This window comes from Hordeum vulgare, chromosome 2H (assembly GCF_904849725.1).
Source record: "Hordeum vulgare subsp. vulgare chromosome 2H, MorexV3_pseudomolecules_assembly, whole genome shotgun sequence".
NCBI lineage: Eukaryota > Viridiplantae > Streptophyta > Magnoliopsida > Poales > Poaceae > Hordeum > Hordeum vulgare.
The window spans coordinates 613,883,447-613,885,300 of NC_058519.1; the positions used below are offsets into that span (position 1 = coordinate 613,883,447).

At 43.7% G+C, this 1,854-nt stretch overlaps 1 protein-coding gene across 1 annotated transcript; it reads left to right on the forward strand.

The window, feature by feature from the left end:
- Window positions 1-201: 201 nt before the first annotated feature.
- LOC123430807 lies at window positions 202-1,634 on the forward strand. Its single transcript, XM_045114646.1, has 2 exons — window positions 202-420; window positions 1,037-1,634. The coding sequence occupies exons 1-2, from the start codon at window positions 250-252 to the stop codon at window positions 1,496-1,498; spliced, it is 633 nt and encodes a 210-aa protein (XP_044970581.1). The 5' UTR covers window positions 202-249; the 3' UTR covers window positions 1,499-1,634.
- Window positions 1,635-1,854: the final 220 nt, after the last annotated feature.

Below are 1,854 nucleotides of genomic sequence, written 5' to 3' on the forward strand. Positions count from 1 at the left end.
TCAATTGTCTCAATATGGTACTAATGAATTTAGTGGTTGCATCTATTTCTAGATGAACAATAAAACCGCAACCGAATAAATGGAATCGATCAATGCGCATAAATCCAGTATGATATTGCAGCGGCAGCCCAAGGGTTCTTCCTCGCTTTAAATCCGGCTTATTCATGTGCCAATGGAGTGGAGTAAAATGACTACTTTAAAAGGAAAGAGAAGAAAAGAATAGCGACGGACGTGAGCTCCATCGCCAGGATGGTCGGCGGGGAGATGGGGAAGGGGGATAGGAGCAGCACGGGGAAGGAGCCGGAGATGGGGACCATGGATCTGCTCAGCGGGTGCGGCGATGAACCCGACAGGGAGGACGAGGTCGTCGACGTGGAGATCAATGTGCCCGCCGGCTGGGATCGGCGGCTTGATCTGCTAGTGAGTCCTCCTCCTCTGGTTTCTCCCGTTCGTGTCTCCTTCCTGTTCTAGCAATCCTAAGATGGTTTGTTGCGATTTAAGCCAATATAAATATTTATCTACTAGTACCTTTGTGCTGGTTTATTGGTAATTTTTTTTATTTTGTGCAAACTTTGATCTGAAATTAACCAACAAAGTATTAATCCATGTCACAAAACATAATATCATTGAAAACTATGTTTAAATACGAACCAATGATATAATTTTTTATAACATGCACTAGTATATTGTCAGTTAGACCTATGGTCACAATATAGCACAAAATACGAACGAGGCTAATAAATTTGAAAGGAGGTAGTATGAATGAGTTAGATACAAGTTCTTGTGTGCATGGTTAGTGCTTAATCAATTCGGGGCCGTATGGTTCCTATCGAAGATGAAATACGGTAGAATCATATATTTTGCTACGTTAGATTATCCCCGCATATCTTCTTTGATCGGTTTAAGAGCATGATGGATCAATTTTTTTTGGGTATGTTGGATTGAATTACCGCGTTTTTGGTCTTCATGTTCATATCTGTCTTTGATCTTGTTTGAAATCATAACTGAGTTTCTTGTTTTTATGTAATCCGAGAAGACGTTCAGGAACCCTCATCGCCACCAGGTCGCCCAAGACGTCCCCCAGGACCTCAAACTGCCTACCACGGCGTCCACCACTCCCGCTGTCGCCGCCGTCACCACATATGCCGCGGTCTACACCATTGACATGGTTCGCAACGCCCTACAGTGCGCTGCCGCACGGTCAGCCCGCTCACCAGACATGGCTTCCTTCTCGTCCGCATCCAACTCCTCACCGTCCTCGGCCCTTGGAAAGCGTACCCGCTTACCTCCTTCAAGCATGGCGCCCCCCACAGCGAACCTGGCCATGCACGTGGTTACGTGCCCGTCCTGTCTCATGTACGTTCTCATCGCTGAGACCGAACCCCGGTGCCCGCGGTGCGCGTCCAAGGTGCCGTTGCTTTCTACCAAGCCCGCCGCCAACATTAGCGGGAAGAAACCGATTATTGATCTGAATGTCGCCGCCGATGACACCGAGTGAACGGGAAATGATGATAGAAATTTGTTTTTTTCTTCTAGAAAACATGTTTCCAATCACTAGTTTGTTACTTCTTATAAAACATCATTAGAAACAGTTACATGTTCAGAAAATTATTATCATAGGTTCAAATCATATATTCAAGTTGGACTTAGTTTGTTAATTTATTTCGATTTTCTTCTTCTTCAATTCTTAGTTCTACAAGTTCATGTCTTCTGTTCACTTTCTTGCGAATATAGTTAGCAATGGGAGTAATTACTATTTTCACCTAAAATATGATATATTTCTCATGGCGTTGCAATTAATAACACAATTGGAATGGCAACGGAGATGAATCTTCTTTGCAAAATAAATGCAAT